General features: G+C 43.2%; 1 protein-coding gene across 1 annotated transcript in view; it reads left to right on the top strand.

Moving 5' to 3' along the window:
- The window catches only part of Fam184b (family with sequence similarity 184 member B), a 90,359-nt gene extending 68,265 nt beyond the window's left edge, over positions 1-22,094 (top strand). The window contains exons 9-17 of the mRNA XM_035452611.1: positions 2,999-3,013; positions 6,370-6,499; positions 7,891-8,054; positions 9,443-9,597; positions 12,351-12,497; positions 16,403-16,520; positions 17,831-17,935; positions 20,052-20,251; positions 21,855-22,094. Of these exons, the coding sequence (XP_035308502.1) occupies positions 2,999-3,013; positions 6,370-6,499; positions 7,891-8,054; positions 9,443-9,597; positions 12,351-12,497; positions 16,403-16,520; positions 17,831-17,935; positions 20,052-20,251; positions 21,855-21,948 (1,128 nt within the window). The 3' untranslated portion in view covers positions 21,949-22,094. The remainder of the gene's footprint in view (positions 1-2,998; positions 3,014-6,369; positions 6,500-7,890; positions 8,055-9,442; positions 9,598-12,350; positions 12,498-16,402; positions 16,521-17,830; positions 17,936-20,051; positions 20,252-21,854) is intronic.

Here is a 22,094-nt window from a genome sequence, read left to right as displayed (position 1 = left end):
GTGAGATGCAAAATCCTCTACTATAAAGCCAAGGTGCACCAGAATCTCAAAAGTAATCACAATAGAGCAGAATGGAGACACTGTTTTCTATGATAGTAAACACCAGAAGAAGCCACCAACTGTAAACAACATGAGGGCAGGTGTGAAAGAGAAAAGGAGCCTGCTAATTTCCCTTTTGCTTAGTACTATGTGGTTCTTTATAGTATGGAGTGGATTGCCTTCATAAAAATAAGCTTTAAAAGGAGAATGGCACCATGCATACAGACTGTGTGCTAGGCACCCCAGAAAAACAAAACAAAACAACAACACCAAAAACCTCAGTCAATTCCCTCCTGTTATTCTTCTGTATCTTCTTCCAAATTTGCCTGCAATCTATAAGAACAACCGGGCTCACAGGATCCTAGGTCTGTCCATCAGCTGCTGCAACTCCAGCCTTTGTGATTGCCTGAACTTTTTTCCCTCTGGTATATAGACCTCAGTCTTTTAGAGGAAATAAAGGAAGTGCCCTGTGCCCCTCACTCCTACTCTCCCTGCTCCCCAGCAAGGTTTAATTCACCAGTGTGGAAGGGCTTCAAAGTGTCTGGGGATTAGACAAGGAGGATTAGAGGCCCCATAAAGAGAGGATACTGTCCCTATCTGGGAGTAAAGGTACAAATTTTGGAGACTTTGGAATAGATTCAATAGGTCTTCATTGATGGCTCCAGGACTTGTATAGGCAGTCATTTCCAGGAGACACAGTCTCATGGCAGACTTTCTGGTCCTCTGGCTCTTGGAATCTTCCTGCTTCCTCTTCTGTTATGTTTCCTGAGCCTTGGGTATAAAGATGCAGCCTTTGAGCTTCCCTCCCCACCAACCATTATCTCTGTATTGTGTCCAGTTGTAATGCAGTTGTGTTTTGTTTTGTTTGGTTTGGTTTTGTTGTTTTTTACTTTTGGGGGTCCACTACCCAGCTCCCAAATAAGTACACAGAGACTTATCCTTAATTAATAATGCCCGGCCATAGTTTGGCTTGTTTCTAACCAGATTTTCTAACTTAAAATAACCCATTTCTCTTCTTTTAAAACTAATATTCCACACATCTTAAACTAATATTCCACAACATTTCCCCCATTTTGTCTGAATAAAATTGAAAGGTTTTAACTTTAACATAGTAAAACTATGTACAACAAAACAGTTATTAAGTAAGAATTACATTTTACAATATTCAATCCATTTGTATTTCCATGACTGTCAGCAGCTGTCATTTGCACATAGCATTCAAAAAAATTCAAGATCAATACAGCAACATAGAGGATCCAGACTCCCTATTTTCTGTCTCTATGTTAAAGGACTTTATTATTTTTACACTGCTTACCTTTTTCTATAATTATCTGTATTCTTTCTTGTTTCTTTCTTCAGCCTATTCACATTGTGAAACACACTGTAACCTGTTTAAGGGGTTTTTTTTGTTTTTGTTTTTGTTTTTCCATCTAGGCCTCTTTTACTGTATGTCTCTAGTCTATTTTGACCTCATGAGCCTTTAAACTGCTAAGGGGCTTGGCTGCTGCACCTTTGGAGGCTGACTCCACCCACTTCTCTTTGAGAGCCAAAGCTCACAGACAGCTTAGAGGCAGGTGACTGAGGAACTGCATTCAACCTTCCTCACTATAGGAAGCCAATGTCTGCACTGCCACAGGCATTTTTTCCTTAGTTTTTTGTTTCTACTTATCATAAAAAGAGTTGTTTAAGTGCTCTGCTGTACAGTAGAGCTCTTAAAAAGCTGTATCCCTTTTCCATTTTGTTTTTCGAGACAGGGTTTCTTCCTTTTTCCTTTGTTTTTTTAGCTTTCTCAAGCCTTATATGGAAATTTGAGCCTCACATTGAGCACTAAAATGTAGGGCTTTTGTTTTTTTTTGTTTGTTTGTTTGTTTGTTTGTTTGTTTTTACTCTTTGGGGCCCTGCCACCTAGCTCCCAAATAAATACAAGGAGACTTATTCTTACTTATGAATGCCCAGCCTTATCTTGACTTGTTTCTAGCCAGCTTTTCTAACTTAAGTTAACCCATCTCTTTTCTTCTACAGTTTGCCTCTGGGCTTTTTATCCTTCTTTATTTTATATATCTTCCTTCCCTTCTTACTCTGTGGCTGGTTGTGTGTCTGGGTGGCTGAGCCCTGGAGTCCTCCTCTCCTTTTCTCGCTCCTCCCTCACTCTTCTCTCAAGCCCCATCTGTTTCGATCTCCCACCTAGCTACTGGCCATTAAGCTCTTTATTAAACCAATCAGGTGTTTTAGCAGGCAAAGTAACACAGCTTTACAGAGTTAAACAAATGCAACATAAAAGAATGCAACATATGTCTGGGTGGTGTTGGCACACACTGTTAATCCTAGCACTCGGGAGGCAAAGGCAGGCAGATCTCTGTGAGTTCTGAGGCCATCCTGGTTTACAAGAACTAGTTCCAGGACAGCCTCCAAAGCCACAGAGAAATCCCGTCTCAAACCAACACCCCCCAAAAAAAGGAATGCAACATAACTTTGCATCATTAAACAAATATTCCCCAGCATAAACAAATGTAACACATTATAAACTAATATCCACAGCAGTCTCCATCTGCTGTTAAAAGAAGCTTCTTTGATGAGGGGTGATAGCTACACTTACCTGTGGGTTTTAGAATGTAGTTAGGAATTATGCTGGTACTGTAAAGTAGCAGTAGTAGGTTCTATTCTAAGATCCATGACTTCACAAGCCCTGGATATAAGCACCAGTCATGATTTTCCTCCTGTTGAGTGGACCTTAAATCCAATTAAACAGTTGTTGGTTACTGTGGTGGTTTGAAAGAATATGGCCCCATATACCCATGGGGAGTGCCACTATTATGAAGTGTGGCCTTATTGAAGGAAGGTCACAGGGGGCAGGCTTTGAGGTCTTAGATACTCAAGGCATGCCCAGTGTGGCAGTCACTTCCTACTGCCTTCAGGTCCAAATGTAGAATTCTCAGCTACCTCTCTAGCACCATGTCAGGCTGCATGCTGTAATGCTTCCCACTATGATGATAATGGACTAAACCTCTGAAACTGTAAGCCAGCCCCCAATTAAAAGTTTTCCTTTATAAGAGTTGCTGTGATCATGATGTCTCTTCACAGCAATAAAACCTTAACTAAGACAGTTACCATCAAGATATAATTGTCACTATTGCAGTCTAGGGATATATTGACATGCTGGTCCACACATTTAGTCATACATACATACATACATACATACATACATACATACATACGGTACATAATATACAAAAATCACCTAAAATTACAGAAGCCATGAAAATCAGGCTTTGGTAGGCATTGCTGTACACTGCACATGTCAGTCATCCACTGTATCCACAGCAAACACACAAGGTGTGTGCAAATACCATGTGTGTTCTTATGGCCATAGAGGACAGAAGAGGGCATGGGATACCCTGAAACTGGGTGCTGGGAGCTGAACTTGAGTCTGGCAGAGAAGCCAGTGTTCTTAGCCACAGAACCATCTCCATAGCCTCATAATCTTTGTTTTTTAAGCCAGTTTTATGAATGTCATTTAAAACAGACCCATGTCTTAAGAAACCTCATTATTTAAAGCAAGGATTGAACTTTAGTTTTATATCTATGTCCTGAATATTGACCTTAGGAATTTTAATAACTTGCAATCATCATGCATGCATTAAACCTTACATGACTTTTTGGAGCCTTCTATGATATGCTTAATCATTCTTGTTTTGTCCTTATTTTTCTTTGTCTATTTTGGAAATAATCTGTCTTTTTTCTTAGGACAAACACTTATTTTGCCATATAAAAGACTTTTTTCAAGAAAATTATCTTTTTGTGAGACTGGAGAGATGGTTCAGTGGTTAAGAGTGCTGGCTGCTCTTCCAGAGGATCCAGGTTTGATTCCCAGCACCCAAGTGGCAGCTCACAACTGTCTGTGACTCCAGTTCCAGAGGATCTGACACCCTCACATAGACATACATGGAGGCAAAAACACCAATGCATATAAAATATGTTTAAAATAGAAAATTATCTTTTTAACTTTCATTAACAAAAATATATCCTGATGTTTACATTTTCTCTTAAATTTTTCTCACTCTTATTTTCTTTTTACTTAGTCTCCTCACTTAATACTATGAGACAAAACCCACTTATTTGTAACTTTATTTATTTATTTATATATTTATTTATTTGAGACAGGATTTCCCTGTGTCGTCCTGGCTATCCTGAAACTGACTTTGTAGAATAGGCTGGCCTTGAACCCAGAGATCCACCTGCCTCTGCCTCTGCCTCTGTCTCTGGTGTACAAGGACTAAAATCATGCCGTCATGGCAGGCTTTTATTTACCAATTTAGTAAAAGAAAGCTTAATCCAAATTTCATTTTGGATATAAGGTAGCAAATTAAGAACACCTGGCCACACATTGTTAAACTATAAGGTTTCTTTTTGTTTTAAGTCCTAAGCAGATAGCATCACCACATGGATTTGTAAAATAGTTTCCTTTAATCATTTATCTTTGTCAGTTGCAGGATGTTACATTCCATCAGGAGCTGTCCAAGATTACAGCTTCCAGTGTCCTTGTACAGTGAACTGTCTTGTTTGAGCAAGACAAAGGCAGGAGATAAAATATACAGATGAACCCGACAATTGCAATTTGGGATACAAAAGGCATTTACTTCCTTCCGAACTTTGGGAGATCAAAAACAGCAACCTTTTTACCATAGATGAATAAACATAGAGCATCTTGCCAGAACATGCCCCCAAGGAACTACTGCCAGAAATAGAGGCTTTGCTACCCATTATAACAGTCAAAGCTCTGAAATAAACCAGATGGAACAGAGCAGAAAGATACTTTGAAATCAGAGGCGTGAAATCATGAATAAAAACAGAGCAGAGCAGAGCAGAACAAGCTAAAACAGAGGCCAAAACAAGGAAACCAAACCAAATATATAGCAATTCAATTTGCTAGGCAAAAGCTCCAGAGGGTGCTAGGAGCAGAGCAGGGGAAAGTCCCAAAGTAAAAGTACGTGGCTGCTGTTCTGGAGTTTCTAATCCTGGAACTAACCCCAAGACCCAGCCCAGCAGCAATTATGAGTCCTTGTTAGCTCAATGACACGGCAGAGAGGCCAGATGTTGTGCTTTTAGAGTTGCCAAAATGCTGGTGTTCCTGTTACCAGTTTGGAGAAGCCAGTAACCACAGATAGAATTGGAGTCTTTCATTCTCACTTTCTTCAGAAAGCCAGTACTCCAGGAGGGCAGCAGGCTAACATCCTAAAAACTATCTTATGCCTCTCTCTAGCCAGCAGATCACATGGGAGGAGGAGGGGGCAGGAAACAGGCGATCATTCCAGAGCTCAGTCTTGCCTGTCCAGTCAGATGAGGAGCCACATTTCTGAGACCTGTGGTATCTGTGCTTCTGCTGTTATTGTTCCTTGCACTCATCCCTCATTCTGTGGGTGTTTGGGCTCAAATACTTTCGGGAATGCTGGGTCTAGTCAGTTTTTACTAGTATTAACCTTGCATCTGATGGTGAGGAACAACTCATAACAAACAAACTTTTAACAGGGTATATGTCATAAGCTGTCAATAGCATGTATGTGTACCTTCCTTTCCATAAAATGAAATATAAATGTGTCATTATAATACAGAGTATGAAAGTGCCCCATCCATCCCTTCTGTTCTCTGTCAGATGTATAATGTAGGACATGAAAGTAGGAAGAAGGAAAGAAGCAGTCTAAAGGGAGGAGAAAGTGGACATAAGACAGGGAAATGAAATGCATGTGGCATGAAATTAGGAAAGGAAACTACTTAGGTGCAGGAAAGGGACCAGCAGAAGCGCTCGCGTGTGTGTGTGTGTGTGTGTGTGTGTGTGTGTGTGTGTGTGTGTGTGTGTGTGTAAAGCAGTGGAGAGGGAAAAACAGAACAAAATACATGGTGCTGGAGATGTTTGCCCTGTTGATAAAGTAATCCCCTTACATGTTTGAAGCCCTGGGTTCAATCCCCAGCACTTCATAATTAGGGTATCTATAATCCGTTTGGAATGTGGAGGCAGGAAGATTAATGATTCAGGGTCATCCTCAGCCACAAAGTGAGTTCTAGGCCAGCCTGAGCTACCTGGGATCCTGACTCAAAAAAAGGACAAGAAATTAAAAGAAAAAAAGAGCCAAGTATAATGAACAAACAGGCCATAATGCAACCCATAACTTTATCAGCTAGCTAAAACAAACAAACAAACTGTCAAGCATGTGGTGTTGTCAGGCCATTGGTGTTCCACAGTCTAATAAGCCCACAACTAAAGAGTCCTAAATAGCCAGTTTCATGTCTCATTCCTTCTGCTTCTGCCCACAGGCCACAGGGGAGCTACAGAAGAAGGAGTCAGGTCACAGCCTCCAGATCCAACACCAGGCACACCTGCCAGAGCTCCAGGTCCTAGAGAAGGCCAGACAAGAGCTGCAAGAGGAACATGAGCAGACACAAGCCCAGCAACTTCTGCTGCTTGGTAAATATCCCACTGTCCACCTGGGAGAGCCCAGCTACCTGTATGCTCTACAAATGGAAACCAGTGGCAAGCAGGGCACAGAGACTGCAGCAACAATCCCAGCTCCATTCCCAACTATCTGTTAGACCTGGGGGTAGGGGTGGGGCTTCTAGGCTGAATTTTCCTTTCCTATAAAAATGTAACTGTGATTGAGTCTGCCTCATCAGATCATTGTGTGGATTAAATGGGATGTTAAATATAATGTGTCTAGATACAAACATGAGCCCAGTGAACATAGACACTATGGTTACCACTCAGTAGAACTCAGATATGAGCCTTGGCACAGGTTTTATTGGATTGCCTCAATTCTGTGGATTTCTACTCCAGTGATAAATGCAAATGGGGGGGGCTATTCGGGCTCCCAGGCTCCACCTAACTTTCTTCTACCTGCCTCAGGCTATCCCTAGCATGAACTTTAACTCTGGTTCCATTTCAACATCAAAACCCACTCTCTCGGTGTTCCAGAAGTTAGCAGAGGCAGATAAGATCTCTGGAATTAAACTAGGTTTCAAACTGAATTCCTACACTCACTAGCTGCATGGCCTGTGCAGTCCACCATCTGTCCAATGAGGGCAATGGAAGTGTTCACCTTACAGGGCTATAATGACATGACTTTTGTGAGTCAACTTCTCCCTATGGATTCTGGTTCTAGTCTGAATCTTCTGGATACAAATAACAGTCTTCTGCCCCCATGAGCCTGACAAGAGCCTATGCCCATGGCTAGGAGAACTTGAGAATGTTGTCTCTTTAAAAACTGGCATAAAGCTGGGTGGTGGTGGCACACACCTTTAATCCCAGCACTCAGGAGGCAGGGGCAGGAGGATCTCTGTGAGTTTGAGGCCAGCCTGGTCTACAAAGCTACACAGATAAAACCCTGTCTTGAAAAATCAACAACAACAAAACTGACATAAATATCAAGATTCCTGACTTGAGACCCTTGACCCCTGAAGAGGTTCTTTGTTCTTTCTTTGATTTTCTGACTGGGTGCCCAGGCCCAATGTTGCCTCAGGATCTGGTCTAGACTGAGGCCAACACACCCCTAACCTGTTACTCCTTCCTAACTAGCCATCAGTAGCCACACAGGTGACTCAAAACAAAGAAGAAACAAACAATTGAAACATAGAATTCGGCTCTACCACTTAAGAGCTGTGTAACTCAGGGTTGCTTACCCTTTCTCTTGCTTATAATAAAATGGAGTTGGTATGGGTAGGTCAGGGGAATGGCAGGGTGGTGGGATTATACATTCCATATAGGGTGGGTGCAGGGCACATTAAATGTCCCTTATATCATACTGTTGTTTCTGTGACCCTGGAATACATTTAGGAAAGATCTCTCACTGTTCTTTCTTCCAGAATCCCTGAGGCAGGAGCTGACAGAGCAGCAAGCTGCCTGCTCTGAGCACCAGAAGGCCCTGGAGATGTTACAAAAAGAGCAAAGGGTCCTGGGCCCCTTGGGGAAGTGGCAGGCCATCAATCAGTGTTCTGGGAATGGCACAGACCACACCTTTATTACAGAGGTCAGTGCCTTGCCCTGGTCCATGCTGTACTCCTTCTAAGATAGCATTAGGCTCACAAAGAACAGCCCCATGTGGATGGGCTTGGGAGCTGGATCTCTTCCCTGCTGGAAATGGCAAGACCATGCTCCCATTCCTCACCCCTAGAAACACTGGGCAATCTGCAGGCTCCCATCTTTGAAAAAGCAGAAAGCAGATCTGAAGGGTTGCAGGTTACTTATAGTTCAGATAGCTGTTTGTACCTCTTAGCCCTCCAGGTAGCTAGCTAGTCTGGGTCACTCTTCCAATCTGTGGCAGAAATATCTTAGAACACTCCCCAGACAAAATCCCTGTTTAGACATCTCTGATCTTGTTCTCCCGACCCCAAGCAGCTCTCCTTCATGCTCCCGCTCAGGCTTTGCCCATCAGCCTCTTCCCTGCACATTCTTAATTCCTACTCTAGTTGGCATCACCTTGCAACAATTTAGCCTCAAGCCTCAGGTATTGGGGTAACACACAGCATAACTTTGTGGCTGACAGTGGAATAAGCTTCAGATGCCACAATGCATCATGGAAAAAACCTCCTCCACCACTGGCTACAAACTGCATCTACAGTCGTGTTGTCTCTTGGTCTCCTGCCAGGGGCACCCTGCCATTGTCTCCTTGTGATACCCGCCCCTGTTTGATGTCCAGACAGCTCCACACTAGGGTCTTTGTTCGTCCAGATTTTCCACACTCAGAGCTCCTGGAGAACTGAATGTTGATAGAACAACTGACACTAGGATCTCCGGATCATTAGGGCAGTGACTATGGAGAAGTGGCAAGGTTAAAGGCATGGCAGCTTAAAATGGGTGCCGTGTGTAGATTATCTGATCTCTTATTAAACTCTCAGAGGGCCAGATTTGGCCAACACTCCAACAAGAAGAGACTGCATGGAAACCATGGAAACACCATGGAAACCCTTCATTGGGAACCTGATGCAGCTTTGTCAGCAGCATCTCTGTAACTGAGGTCTCTCTCCCTCCCACCAGTTCCCGAATGACCACTCAGAGACTTAATATTAATTACAAACTAGCTCTTACGACTAAATTAACCCATTTCTATTAGTCTATATTTTACCACAAGCCTTGTGGCTTGTTACCTCACATCTTGCTTCGGCAGTGGCTGCTGGCATCTCTCTGACTCCACCCTTTTTCTCCCTGTATCTCTGATTGGATTTCCCACCTGGCTCTATTCTGCCTGGCTATTGGCCAAATCACCCTGTTTATTAACCAACGGTAATAAAACATATCCACAGCATATAGAAAGACATCCCACATCACACCTCCAAGTCCCTAGCTCTGAGCTGGCCTTGACACCTACTGAAAAAAAATTAAATTTTAAAACGTCATTACTTGCTACCTTCCCCTCAGGATGTGGGTGTTGCAGGGCCTCCTGGTTCTGTGCCCTGTGCTGCAGAGAAAGGGCTCCTGGAGGAGAATGCGCAGCTCCAAGACACTGTACTACGCCTGCGCGCAGAAGTGGAGCAGCACCTGCAGGAGGCGCTGCAGCTGCGTGAGCAGCACCGGTGAGTCTACAGCCCCGCTTCAATTCTTTCCCTTCCCCACATTCCTCCCTCCTCTCGTCCTCCTCTTCCCTTTCCTCCATCATTGCTTGGAGCCTCTGAGATCTTAAACAGGACTCTCCTCTCCCCTCAAGTCTTCTTAGACCTAGAATCAGACCCAGAAGAGAGAATGAAATGGAATAGTTCAGGCAGTGCTGTGCATTCTTAACTAGCTATGGCTGCATCTTGACAAAGGAGCAATACCGCCATGGGTCAGGGGCTCTAGGGCTCAGGGCAGTCTTATGCCGCAAGAAGCTTGCCCCCGCACTGAGCATGGAGGAAGCACCAGACTGGATGAGTTTCCTGCTTTGTTGGAAGGTTTATAATACAATTCAGTGTCCTGAATAGGACTTCTTAGGCTATCTGTTTCCTTAGGAATAAATTTTGTCAGTTTGTTTTTGTTGAGGAATTTGTGTGTTTCATCTAATTATGAGTATTCCATCCCAGAGTTATTCACAATTTTTCTTTTGTCATTTTCATACACAGTGGATCCTCTTTCCTCTGGTTATTTTCACTTGCGTATTGTGAACCCTGCTGGGCCAGCTCTAAAATACTTCCCACTTTGGTTGTCCTTGGTCATTTAGTTTTAAAATCACTTCTTTATAAGCGAGAGGGGAGATGGCTCGGGGATTCATATAGCTTGCTCTACCTCACACTACAAGTGTGTAGAGAGGCTGGGGTTTGTACTTTGGTCAACAATTGTAACTTTTCCTCTTGTGCATAACCTCAACCAAGGTTTTTAATCTCCGAGGCCTCAGTTGCCCAGAGCATCAGGCATGGCAAAGCCCAGCAACAAGTAGTGGAGAAAATTAATAGAAAGAAAAGAGATGCTACATGTAATGGCAGTGTCTCTAATCCTAGCACTTAGGAGGCCGAGGCAGAGGAATCTTGAGTTCAATGCCAGCAGAAACTATATAGTGGGACCTTTCCGACTCTACCCTGACACCCCCAGAAAGGATTCCATGCCAGGCATTTGGAACAAGATGAGACACATAGCATTGACTTAAAAAGGGGGGTGAGTTGTTAAAATTCATAAAATTGAGCTTAAACCTGGGGTCTGAGAATGTAGCTAGTGGTAGAGCACTGTACTATCATGGAAAAGAACCTGCACTTTGTTACACACAAAGACACGCGTGGACACGCATGCATGCACACACATGAACTTCTCTGAACACTATACTAAACTCATAATAAACTCATACCCAGATTCAATGGAGTTGAGATGGAGCCTGAGAATTAGCCTCCAAATTAGAATTAGTTAGAATTTGTGTTTCTGAAAATTTCCCAGGAGACGCTGGAGTTGGCAGGTGAAATTGTGGCACCACTCCAAGACTGTGCCTCACCTCACCCTTGCTGCTGTAATAGCCAAGGTGAGGGGGATTCCAGAATAGAGAATAAATGAACTGGCCTCCTCCAGACAGAAGCATCTAAGTAAAATCGGCCCTAAGGAAGCTGGACATGGTGGCACATCCCTGCAATCTCAGGACTTGAGAGACTGAGGTAGAATGGCCAAGAGTTGGGGGCCAGCCTGGGCTACCATGAGTTCCAGGTAGTGTGAACTACAGAGTAAGACCTCGTCTCATACAATACAAAACAACCAATAAGACAGTGTCCTTTAGTGGGATGGCCCTGGGCACTGGTTTCTCAGGTAGAGATACCTACAAAAGAGGAAGCCATGTTTAACAAATCTACTCTAGGTCCCACCCCAGTTACAGAGAAGCTGAGGAAGGGCCTAGAACCCTGGATGCTGAAGAGATCTTAAGTAGTCCACTGATGGCGAAGGGAGCCAACCACAGCAAAACAGGTTATTCACATACCCTCCCCATCCTGTACACTCACATTGTTGTGAAATAACTCAATATCCATCTAACTGAGGTCATGGGCCTTCCTCCCAGATGAACCTGAGATATGAGTTCATCTAAGAAGAGCCAGGAGCCCATCTGGCTGAGATGGAACAACCTAAATCAAGAGATGCACCATATGACCCTAGTTGAGTCTTTCTTCAAGTGAGGAAAGCAATGATCCCTCACCTGAGAAAAAAAGCAATCACATAAAATGTTCATGTACTTCCTGAAAGTGGGCTCAGCTGTGGCCCATTAGGATCCTCTTCTAGGTTAAGAACAATGATAACTGGTAGTTGAAAAGGACTTTGTGTCATGGACTATCCCGAGCTCAGTTTCTTCTTGCAATGACCCTGTAAGGTAGGTACCACATCACTTCCATCTAACTGAAGAGGACTAAGGTCACACAGTTAAAAATAATAGCAAAAGCCAAGAACTTTAGCAGCCTGGCCATAACTACTACTCTTTTACCTCTTCACCTACCTTTCTGGAAAGCCTGGATAGTGTTCTCCTAGATTTCAGAGTTCTAGGCCTGAGAGAATGTTACCTCTGCCCCAGGAAGGAGGTGCAGGGGAGGGGGTGTTTTCTGGGCCTCCCTCCAGGTCTCTTTTCCTTCTTCCAAGGAAGACAACTCTTTTGATCAAAGTTCTCGTTTGCTGATGCTGGAAAGGGAAGAGCCCAAGAAGGGTTCCCATGGTGAGACTTACCCTGAACTTCATAACCTGGAGACCCCAGGTATCCTTCTCGGAAGGCACTTCGATATGACTTAGTTCAGGGCCTTTTAAACTAGTCCACCAAATGGAGAAATGAGCCCCAAGGTCTTGGGGCTCAGGCTCAGATCCTGGGTGACCCTGACTGTGCTTCCATCCATCACAGGTTGCTGGAGGAGGACCAGAAAGCCCAGAGAGCCATGGAGGTGGAGGCACTCCACCAGGAGCACCGGAAGGAGATGCAGGCCATGGTGGCAGATTTCAGTGGTGCCCAGGCCCGGCTCCAGGCCAGGCTGGCTGCTCTGGAAGCTGAGTGAGAAAAGTCTTGGGCTCAGGTGGGGAGGGACTAGCAGGTTACCATTTGGGGAAGTGACCAACTCATCCTGGTGTCCCTAGACTTTCATGGCTTTAAAACCTAGACATTTCCTGGGTTCCAGAAGCTCTTCATTTCCACACAAATGAGGGTGGTTGGTCACCCCTCATTTTATTTTATTTTTCTCATTTTTATAGATATTTGAAAATTTCATAAATGTATTTTGAACATATTCATTCCCATAAGTATAATTTGTGATGCCCATATATTATTGAATATGTGGCCATCCACTGGAAGAGCATGGATGAAATACCAAGGGCTATATTCATAAAGAAAAATAACCCCCTATCCCACCGCTATCATTGCCAATACCCCTTTTCTAGGTGTGGAACTTTGTGTCCACCTCCCATCTCCATGCTGGGATTTTGTCTATCTTCAGCTTGTACAGATCTCATGCATGCTGTCACTACCATTGTGAGTTTATATGTGACACTGCCTTGCTGTGTCATAACAGTTTTTTCTCACCACCACTGGCACTTAAAATCTTTCTGCCCCCTCTTCTGCAAAGATTCCTGAGGAGGGGAGCATAGTATAGCTCTCTCTATCTCTCTCTGTTACGATAAATCTTTCTGCCAAAAGCTGCCAAGCCCCACCACCATGTGTGCACTTTACACCAGCCACCCGCCCGAGTTAGGGCCCAAATTAATACACAGAGAGACTTGTATTAGGTTCAAAGCTGCTTGGCCAAAGACTAGGATTCTCATCTGCTAGCTCAGTCTTAATTATCATAAATCTATATATTTTATAAGACGTATCTTATAGAGGATGCCTTTCGCTGGCACCCTCTCTTGCCGGTGGCTCACATCCCGCCGCTGGAGGAAGAGAGGAGGGGAAAAGGGACACTTCCTGTTTCTCCTAGCTTAAATATGAGTCTCCTTGCTATGTCACTTCCTGCCTGGATCAGCACTTCTCTGCTACATTTCCCAGAATCCTCTTTGACTCTTAGTCCTGTCTAACTTGCTGTCTCATTGGCCAAACAAGTACTTTATTCAATAATCAATAAGATGAACATACACAGCACATTCCCCATCATCTCTCTTTTCCTTTAATTGAAAATAGTTTTTTTGCATAATATATATTATTACAGTTTCCCCTCCCTCTATTGCTCCATGTTCCTCCTCACATCCACTCCAATCCAGATCCATCCCCTTTCTGTCTCTCACTAGGAAACAGACAGACTTGCAAGGGATAATGATAAAATATAACATAGTATGATAAGATATGACAAAGTCCAACATTGAAATAGGACAAAGCAAACAAACAGAAGTAAAAGTAACTAAGAAAAGGCACAAGAAATAGAAATAGACACCGAGACCCATTCATTCTCACACTCAGAAACCCATATAAACACTATACTACAAGCGAGAATCTATATGCAAAGGACCTGTACAGTAAAAAGAGAGAAAATATATGTAAGTGAAATAAAAATTAAAAGTAACATACAATAATAAAAAGGAAACATTCCAACATAACATTATGAGACAAGGCACCTCCAAACATGCTGTTGAGTGTGTTTTCTGTTAGCCATTTACTGCTGGGCATGTGGCCTACCATTAAGGAGTTTGTTTCTCCACTGAGACTCTCTTGGAGAGAACTAAAGTTTCATTTGCAATTGATTATCAATTGGAGATAGCTTCTGGGTTAGGAATGGGATTATGTGCCCACTTCTTCTTTCATTCTAGGACACCATCTGGTGCAGTGGTGTGCAGGCCAAGCTCATGCTCCTCAGTCTGTGAGTTCATATTAGCATAGATCCTGTTGATTTAGAGGGCATTGTTTCCTGGTGTCCTCCAACTCTCCTGGCTCTTACAATCTTTGAGCCTTCTCTGCAGATTTCCCTGAGCCTGGAAGGGATTTGATGAAGACATCCTGTTTAGGGCTGAGGGTTCAAAGGTCTCTCACTCCCTGCATAATATCTGGCTGTGCCTCTTTGTATTCGTTTCCCTCTACTACAGAAAGAAGCTTCTCTGATGATGGCTGAGCAAGACACTAATACATGAGTATAGTAAGATGTCATTCGGAGTCATTTTATTGATACCTTTTGCTTTTCTTCCTTCCTTCCTTCCTTTCTTTCTTTCTTTCTTTCTTTCTTTCTTTCTTTCTTTCTTTCTTTCTTTTTTTTTTGAACAGTAGTATTTGTTTTACCCTAGATCCCTAGGCAATCTAGTCTCAGGTTCTTGGCTACAGTTAAGTGTTGGGTATGGGTTCCATCTTGTGTAGTGGGCCTTAGGTCAAATCAGATATTGGTTGACTATTTCCACAAGCTTTGTACTATCATTGCCTTAGTGTATCTTGCAGACAGGACACCATTGTAGATCCAAGGGTTTGTGACTGGGTTGGTGTTTATTCTTTTCCTTTGATAGCATGCAGAGTAACTTCTACACAAAAGACACTAGCATGTAGGGGTGAAGGCTCTATGTGTGTACCAGCTCAACATCTCCATGGTCAGTGAGTTGTGGAGGTGTTGTCTTCAGCTATGGGGCTTTCCCATCAGTTTGTGGGGAGCAACTATATAGCAGTCTACTATTCTCTGCACTTTGACTAGTTAATTGCCTCTGTGTTAATTGCCATTTACTGCAAACAGAAGCTTCTGTATATGAGTTGAGGGATGCATTAATCTGTGAAGATTTATTTTTATTTATGTGTTTATGTAAATGCACTCTACACATGTGACAGTACCCTAGAGGGCCAGAAGAAGCTTTCTTCTAGTTGCTGAGTGATACTGAGGCTAAAAGAAGGGATGATTGACAGGGAGACCAGTTAGGACGTGATGATGCAGTGATCCTTGCTGACAGGTAAAATCTCTTCCCCATGGTTAGCAGGAAGTGAGTTTAAGAACCTGTGCTCTTAAAAACCAGTCTTGAACAAAAACATTTGCAGTGTGTCTTGCCCAGGCCCACAGGCCTGTTAATCCTCAAGAGGGAGCTGGGACAAGAGGATTTCAATTCCAAAGCCAGTAAGGGCTGTCAAATGAGTTTATGCCCTGCAAGGTGGTGTAGTGAGATCATATCTCAGAATGTTTAAAAAAGGATTGGGGGATAGCTCAGTGCCTGTTCATGATGTGCAATCCCCAGTATTGAAAGCAAAAGTGTATCAACCAAGTCCCATCCAGTAGGCACTTGCCATGTGCCCATCAGTCTTGTGCCAGTCATCTACACCTCATTGGCTCTTCGCAACCAACCACTGTTTCATGCTCACTTTAAAAACGAAGGAGCTGCTGGGAGTAGTGGCACGGGGAGGCAGAGACGGGTGGATTTCTGTGAGTTCCAGGCTAACCTAGTCTATATGGTGAGGCTAGCCTGGACTACATGGTGAGACCCTGTCTCAGCTATACAACCACCTTCCTCTCCCGCAAAAGAGGAAAGAACTTTGGCTCTAGAAATAGTGTAATCAATGAGACAAATAACTAAAAAGCAGCAGATCCAGGATGAGAGGAGGAGTGGGGTTTTCTTACTCTAAAGTTCTCATTTGCTATCAGCAGTCCTCAGCACTGTCTCTCATCATCACCATCCCTGGACTATTTCCTTTATGACTGTATCTGAAAGGGCTTCTTGACTCTAAAGACAACTCGGGCTGTACTCAGTGTCCCCATCAGATAGGGCAAGAGCATCATGGGCATCAGGGAACCCTGCAGACCTAGGTTAGGACTCCTGCTCCAGAACCACCCCTGGCCCCAGAAGCCTATCTGCATGTAGAATCTATGTACACACCCTTTAGTTCTGAAGGGGTAGGAGAACTGACTGGAGCCAGATCAGGAGTACGTCCTGGGTGGCCATGCTAAGCACAGTCTCCAGCCTGCCTATTGAGAAGCCTCCGTAGAAGGACTGACTGCCTACTTTGAACAGGCTGAAAGACTCTGGAGAGAAGCCAGGGAAAGGAACTTCACGGCCTGAGGACCTGCAGCTCATAGGCCGCCTGCAGACACGCCTGAAGGAGAGAGAGGACATCATCAGGCAGCTCACGGTGAGGCCTAGGCCACAAGGGGTGGCACTACCCAGCATGCACAGTAAGGGTGCTTACTTTGAAATTGGCATTTCTGTAGCTGCCTAAAATGTTGCCTGTCATCCCTTTATTATTTCCCCCCGTTACTAAGAAGTACTCATTAAAAACAAAAACAAAAACAAGATACAAGAAAAGAAAAAAAACACCCTATTCCCAAGTTTAACAGCATTTGTTTGATGTTGATTCTGTTTTTTAACCTACAGAATTTGATAAAAATCTATTCACTTACCTTGGACTTTTAATAGAATCGCTCAAATTTACCATTGTTAATCTTCCTTTTGTAAGACCAGCCACCTGTTTTCTAGTAGCAAACCCATTCCCTAGACCCCTTGGAAAATTATTTCCAACTCCTTTGATTCTGTACTTCAAAAAATCATCAAGACTTGATGCTTTCTTCCTTAGCGACCTCTCTCCCCTTTGCCAGTCTTTGACTCTTAGAATTATATCATAAGGAATAACTACTAACTTGTTAAGTATAGAAGGTGTTGTGGTTATGATTATCTTTTAATTAATTAATTAATTAACTTATATTTAGGTGCGTATGTGTGCATGCCACATGTATTCAGGTCTCTATGGAGGTCAGAAAAAGGTTGTCAGATCCCCTGGAGCTGGAGTTACTGGTTTTGTGAACTGTCTGATTATAGGCACTAGGAATTGAACTCATGTCCTCTGGAAGAACAATAAGTGCTCATAACCACTGAGCTATCTCCAGGCCAGTTATGATTATCTTTAAAGAACAGTCACTTGGGTTATGAACATTTGTTGCTCTTGCAGAGGGACCAGGCTCAGTTCCCAGCACCCACATGTGATGTTTCAGTGCTTAGCACCACACAAACCAAGTGAAGTAGCACATGCCTGAAACTTAGGAGTCAGAAACAGATCAGAAGTTCAAGGTCATGCTCCTCCTTGGCTGAATAGTATGTTTGAGGCCAGCTTGGAGTACATGAGACCTAGTTTCAAACAAAAGCAAGGGAGAGAAAGGCTGAAATTGAGTTGAGTGTGTTGCTTAATCACTTTAATTTTTGGACTAGACTTTACTTTCAGATGCTCAGTAGAGTTAGAGTTTTTTCCTTGCAAAGGCAGCTTGTTCTTTCCTTCCCTAGTGATATGAAGACCCTAGCTGAAGGTATTCCTAGATCTTCAGTGACTGGCTGCTCGTTGCCACTCACCTACCCTCTTCCCCGGGGCTTTCCTTCTGCCCTCCTACCATCTGGACAAAACCAGTAGCACATTCCTAAGCTCTCTAAGATCTGGTTGCATTGATTTTCCAGGAAGAGAGAAGATTTCACTATGCAGCATTCCCCGGTGCAATGTCCCATCGGAATCGGTCCTTCTCTTTCAATCCTCATCCGGGATACTTGACCCCTTCCATGAAGGTAAATCAGTTTTAACACACCACACAATCTGCAGGTCTCTTTTCTTCTCAAATAGCTGTAGCATATTGATGGGCTTGTGGGCATCAGTGGAATAGTTGCTAGAAAAAACCCACAGGAAGGAGTCTAAAGTGCTAGCAAACAGTACTGGGAGATGATATGTGGTTTGTATTTTCTATGGGCCTTTGTGTTTTCTAAAACTAATATGTGTCACTGTTAATAGTCCACCTAGATGATGGGAGAGAAGGGTAATTGTAAGAATACTCCAATTCTCCTTATATCTCTCTCTCGTGGATTTGTAATGATGAGCATTTTCACAACTCTCTCATCTCCTACTACAAGATCCCTAAAGGTTGAAAAGAATCAGCATTTCATAACTCACAGAGTAACAAACCTAAACTGAGTGGACCTGAGAAGATCTCATTTGTGGTTAATTTATCCATCTATTGTAGCAATGTAACTTGCACTCTAGAGGTTAGTGAAGATAAAGATGAGGCCAAACCAGTCCTTTCTACTATATGACCTCTAAAATATTTTTAAAATGATAAAACATGTCTTTCCCCAAGTCTTGGACAGAGATCATAGACCTGTGGGTTTTTTTTTTCTTTTCTTAAATTTAAATTAGAAACAAGCTTGTTTTACATGTCAATCCCAGTTCCCTCTCCCTCCCCTCCTCCCCTGCCCCCCACCTATCCCTATCCCATTCCTTTTCTGCTCCCCAGGGAGGGTGAGGCCTTCCATGGGGGATCTGTCATAGCATTTGGAGCAGAAACTAGACCCTCCCCCGTGTGTCTAGCTGAGAGAGTATCCCTCTGTGTGGATTGGGCTCCCAAAGTCCATTCATGTATTAGGGATAAATACTGATCCACTACTAGAAACCCCATAGATTGCCCAGACTTCCAAACTGACATCCATGTTCAGGGGGTCTGGAACAGTCCTATGCTGGTTTCCCAGCTATCAGTCTGGGGTCCATGAACAACCACTTGTTCAGGTTAGCTGTTTCTGTGGGTTTCTCCAGCCTGGTCTTGACCCCTTTGCTCATCACTCTTCCCTCTCTGCTACTGGATTCCAGAGTTCAGCTCAGTGTTTAGATGTGGGTGTCTGCTCTAGGATGGCATATAAGGTAGTCATCAATCTCATTATCAGAGAAGAGTATTTAAGGTAGCCTCTCCACTATTGCTTAAATTGTTAGTTGGGGTCAACCTTGTAGATCTCTGGACATCTCCCTAGTGCCAGATTTCTCTTTAAACCTATAATGGCTCCCTCTATTATGGTATCTCTTTTCTTGCTCTCCTCTATTCTTTCCCTGATTCAACCTTCCTGCTCCCTCATGTCCTCCTCATCCCTCCTCTTCTTCCCTTCTCTTTCTCCTAACTCCCTCTCCCCTCCCCCATGCTCCCAATTAGCTCAGGAGATCTTGTCCCTTTTCCCTTCTCCAGGGGACCATTTATGTCTCTCTTAGGGTCCTCCTTGTGTCCTATCTTCTCTGGCAGTATGGATTGTAGGCTGGTAATCCTTTGCTCTGTGTCTAAAATCTATATATGAGTGAGTGCATACCATGATTGTCTTTTTGCGACTGGGTTACCTCACTCAGGATGGTTTCTTCTAGTTCCATCCATTTGCCTGCAAATTCAAGATGCTATTGTTTTCTTTCTGCTGAATAGTACTCCATTGTGTAAATGTAATGTGTTTTTTTTTTTAAGATGAAAAATAAATATTGGAGAAAAATAGTTTGAAGGGATGGGGGCATAGCTCAGTGGAAGAGCACTGACAAGGTCGAAGCCCTGGATCTCAGCCCCGGTACTACAATCAAATTATCAATTACATTTTTTAAAAAAATGAGGCATGGTTTCACTATGTAGCTCTGGCTGGCTTGGAACTTACTGTGTAGATCAAGCTGGCCTTGAAATCATAGAGATCTGCCTGCCTCTTCTTCCTGTATGTTGAGACTACTAAAGGTATATGGTAATATGCCTGGCCTCCAAATGATTTTTTAAATAATATGTAAGTATATAAATATTGCCTCTTTTCCTTGTCATTTGGGTCAGGCAAGCCTATTTGCTTTTATAATAATGCTATCTCTTGGGTGGCACTAACAGTTTTCCTCTAACACAAACAGAAAAAGAAGATGGAGGAAGTGCCCAGCCGAGTGGTCAGTGTGCCAAACCTTGCCTCCTATGCAAAGAACTTTCTGAGTGGAGATCTGAGCTCCAGGATCAATGCCCCTCCCATAACTAAGTCACCCAGCCTGGACCCAAGCCCCAGCTGTGGCCAGCCTTACAAACCCACCCAGTTACTCGATGGGAAAACTGCCACAAGGTGTGTGTGGGGGGGGGGGCGGTGTGAAGGTGTTACTGCTTCTCAAAGGGCAGGAAAGAAGTCAGTGTCTTCTCAGGAGCCTACATGCTAAGTATCTGGTATCTGATCTAAAGAGTAGGAGCCCAACCTCTGACAATAACACTAGCCAAATGGAAACAGTGATGATAGAAAGAAACCATTGTTCTTTGGAATTCTGGAACCAGATTTTAGAAGGCCTAATTTTTATGGAATCACTTAATTTAAAGTCTGTATTCAAAATCCATTTTTTTTTCTTGGCTGTGTGGCCTTGGGCAGGGGACCTCTACAGTTCCCTGTATTTCTATCTTAAAAATGAATTCAGCACCTACCTGATCAGATTGGTGTGACTAAAGGAATTAATCCATAAAATGTTCTCACCCTCGGACCTATCACAGAAGTGTGTGCTTTACCTAAGGCTACGTTTTAGTGTGGATGGTACTACTGAGGCAGTTGGAGCCTCTCGGTGAGTCTGGCTGACTGTGGGAGATGCTCTCTGTTGCACCTTTCTCATCTTCCAGAGGCCTGTGGGTTCCCCTTTGTTCACTATTTTCCTTCTCATCAAGCCCTCCATTCAAAAGGCATGCTTTAAATTTTGAGTGTGAGGTATACTTTTAGAAAGGACCTCCTGTAAAATGCTGTGGTTCTCTGCATGGCAGGTTGACCATAGCTGTTTAGACTGGAGGGGAGGCAGAGACCTGACTGTTGAGCCGGGGCTAACTTGCAACCCTGAATGAATGTAGCCCCTTTGGGTCCTGCCTGAAGAAAAAGGTCTAGAGCAGAGCACTCGGTTTGACTCTTATTGATAGGCACCTCTTTTTCTAGCTACTGTTATTTTTTTTTAATTACAGCATTTATGAGTCAAGTGTGGTGGGGCATGTCTTTAATCGCAGCATTCTTGAGGCAGAGGCAGTTAAATCTCCATAAGTTCTAGGCCAGCACAGTCTATGTAATAAATTCTAGAACAGCTAGAGCTACAATTATTTGCTGGGGGAGGGTGGTATCTGCCATTGCACATATATTAATATCAGAGGACAACTTTTGGAAGTCTGTTCTCTCTTTTACCATGTGGGTTCCGGGAATCAAATGTGGGTCCTCAGGCTTGGCAGGCTGCTGTTTTATATGAAGCTTCACAAAGACTATTTAGCCAGGTGACGGTTTCATTGCCTGCTCTTTCTTCTTTTTGATTAGGCAAATTTCATAGCCTCATTAAGATGTTCACAACTAATATTCTGCATGAGACTCATGTTGGAACACTGTTTTGATTAACTATTTTTTTTAAGTTTTTAAAATTTGGCTGTTTGATATGTGCCCCAAATATGATAATGAATGCTACAAAATGTATCTCTTTAGTACCATAACCATCAGGTCATCAGTGAAAGAATGGAGAGCAGTTGGTGGTTAAAATAAGAACTAGACACTCCCTTCCACTCATCCTTCAGAACTCATTTCCAGATGCTTCAAAGTTGGTCATGTTCTAGTATCTTTTGAAGGGAAAACAAGCAGTTAGTTTCTCCTGGAACAATGATAGGGTGTTATTTTTTACTGGATAAGTTTCAAAATCATGTAAATTTTTCTTTGACTTTAGGGCACAAGATGGAGAACCAAGCCAAGCCAAAGAGGCCCCACAGAAGCAAGGCTCTCCACATCAGGAGTGGTTTACCAAGTACTTTTCATTCTAAACTGGTTCTTAGGATCTTGTTCCAAGTAGTATATTGGAATCATTTCAACCATCTGAAGGAATGAATTAAAATCACCCAACCAGGTAACAAGCTGGTAGTGACTTACATGTGATAGCTAAAACAAAGTATGGTCATTAACATTCCAG

Source organism: Cricetulus griseus, assembly GCF_003668045.3.
Source record: "Cricetulus griseus strain 17A/GY chromosome 1 unlocalized genomic scaffold, alternate assembly CriGri-PICRH-1.0 chr1_1, whole genome shotgun sequence".
In the NCBI taxonomy this organism is placed as follows: Eukaryota; Metazoa; Chordata; class Mammalia; order Rodentia; family Cricetidae; genus Cricetulus; species Cricetulus griseus.
Note: the sequence above shows the minus strand (reverse complement) of the source record. Positions and strands in the feature narration are given on the sequence as shown.